Consider the following 2,086-nt stretch of genomic DNA (forward strand, 5'->3'; position numbering starts at 1 on the left):
GGGAGAGTACCCATTTTACTTTCATCTACTGTTTGTTTTTGATAAGCCAACACAATGGTCATTTTAAGCTATACACACTTTGGATAACATAAGTATTATTGTTTTTTAAAACAAGTTCATCTACCCAAAGTAATAACATAGTTTTTAAAGTGATTCTCTAAACATATATGTTTTTTAACTAGTTTTGTTTTAGATTTTTAAATATTTTACTTTTCTTATAATATGTTTGTTTTGCTTATAGTTAAGCACAAAGCAAAACAATGGAATGGCTATCCGTACTGTGCCCACCACAGGTATCAAAACCCAGTTTTTATTATTGTAAGTCCTCAGACATACAGCTGTGGTGGTGGTGGGTGGGGGGGGGGGTATAAGATGATTGACAAACAGTTATTTTTAAGTGATTCTCTATTTTATGACACATTACTCAGTTTAGTTATTAAACTCAAACACCACATATTAAAAAGTTTAGGTATTATATTGTAATTTTGAAGCATAAAAGCTAGTAAAAATTATTATTCTAATTACCCATATTGTTTTAAATACACCATTTAATGCCAACAATTTTTGTTTCTATAAATGTTTTACCATGTACAATTATTCAGAATTTAAAAAATAGTAAAATTATTTACCAGGAAAAAAGTATCAAGAATCATAACATGTTGTCGAAAATATTAAATAAGAGAGTTATTCACCTGTTTGCTTTTTTTATTACTTCATCTACATTCTTATAAGGCAAGAGATGTGGGCTTCGTCTAAGAAAGGAATCCTAATGAAAAACAATAAAATTTACAGTTAGTACTCCAATTTATGATTTTGATATTAGCCCTGCATAAAAATCCTGGAAGATGAGAATATAATTAAAAATTAATAAGTAAACTACTGCATAACATACCTCATTCAGTCCGTATGTCCAGCCCTGTTGAGTACGTTCTTTTGCCCAGATTTTGTGAGTATTTTCTGCTAACTGATCGATCAGATCCTCCATTTTCTGAGTAAGTGTTATAGCACTAAGATCTAGGGGAGCTGGTTTGTAACCATTTGACTGAAGATATGGACTGAAAAATTCATTAGACAGAACACAATAACAAAATTAACACAAAGGATATGTAATACATTATAAATAATTTTATTTGTTAAACCGTATTCTCTGGTTCTTTATGTAATTTAATTTCCTTTCTTCATTAATATTTAAATTATTTTGTAAAAACAGATATCTCTTTACAATCAAAATTCCTATCCAGTGTTTCTATTTTCTGCAACACTGAGTTATATATTTAACTTGTAACTTAATATTCAAGATTAACTACAGTTATTTCAAAATATAAATAACTAAGTTCTAATGAATATGACTAACGTCTCAAAAAATTTAAATATGAATATTAGATATCTAAACTCTCATATTTTCTAATAATGCTTGGAGATGGCTTGAATGGATAATAAAGAAAAACTTTAATATAAGTTCAACATAATAGCAATTTCAACAAGGTTTTGTTATCAGTTGTGTGCTTTAAAAAACATATCTGAGATTACAAGTGCTTGTTACAGAAATAATCCTATGCATATTTCTTTATTTCATTTTATTATCAGTGAAGTTAATAGCATATTTACTTTAATCTTTATGGTATTCATTGAAATAACTAAAACTAAAGTAATTCAAAAGTATATTTTAAGGGTTAATATGATTCTAGCAACATTTTATGATTTATTTGAAAAACCTTAGTATTTCACATAATTATTAAAAGCAAAGTTTTCACTCACTCATTATGGAGTTTCAGAGTCTTGATTCTTGCAGGAGGTTTGTCTAGTGTAATATGGTATCCAAGAGCCAAAATTGTCCTATAGATTATTAATTAAAATAAATCTTTATAAAAAAAACACCCAACAGGATATCATTTCTTTTTATAATTGTAATATACTTATCTGCATCAGTTAATTTCAATATGCAAATTCATAATACAAAGTGTGAAGCAAACACAGGAAAGAAAAAGAAAACCAAGACATAAACTGTGCAGTATAAAAGCTATGCCGGCATGGCCAGGTGGTTAGGGCACTCAACTCACAATCTGCGGGTTCGAATCCCCATCAC

General features: G+C 28.4%; 1 protein-coding gene across 1 annotated transcript in view; it reads right to left on the bottom strand.

The window, feature by feature from the left end:
- LOC106460719 (ryanodine receptor-like) overlaps positions 1-2,086 on the bottom strand; it is a 210,205-nt gene that overhangs the window by 175,564 nt on the left and 32,555 nt on the right. Inside the window, exons 23-25 of the mRNA XM_022387498.1 lie at positions 1,759-1,836; positions 893-1,055; positions 693-766 (exon numbers count right to left, since the gene is read on the bottom strand). Coding sequence (XP_022243206.1) covers positions 693-766; positions 893-1,055; positions 1,759-1,836 — 315 coding nt within the window. The remainder of the gene's footprint in view (positions 1-692; positions 767-892; positions 1,056-1,758; positions 1,837-2,086) is intronic.

The sequence above is a fragment of the Limulus polyphemus genome, unplaced genomic scaffold (genome assembly GCF_000517525.1).
Source record: "Limulus polyphemus unplaced genomic scaffold, Limulus_polyphemus-2.1.2 Scaffold822, whole genome shotgun sequence".
NCBI lineage: Eukaryota > Metazoa > Arthropoda > Merostomata > Xiphosura > Limulidae > Limulus > Limulus polyphemus.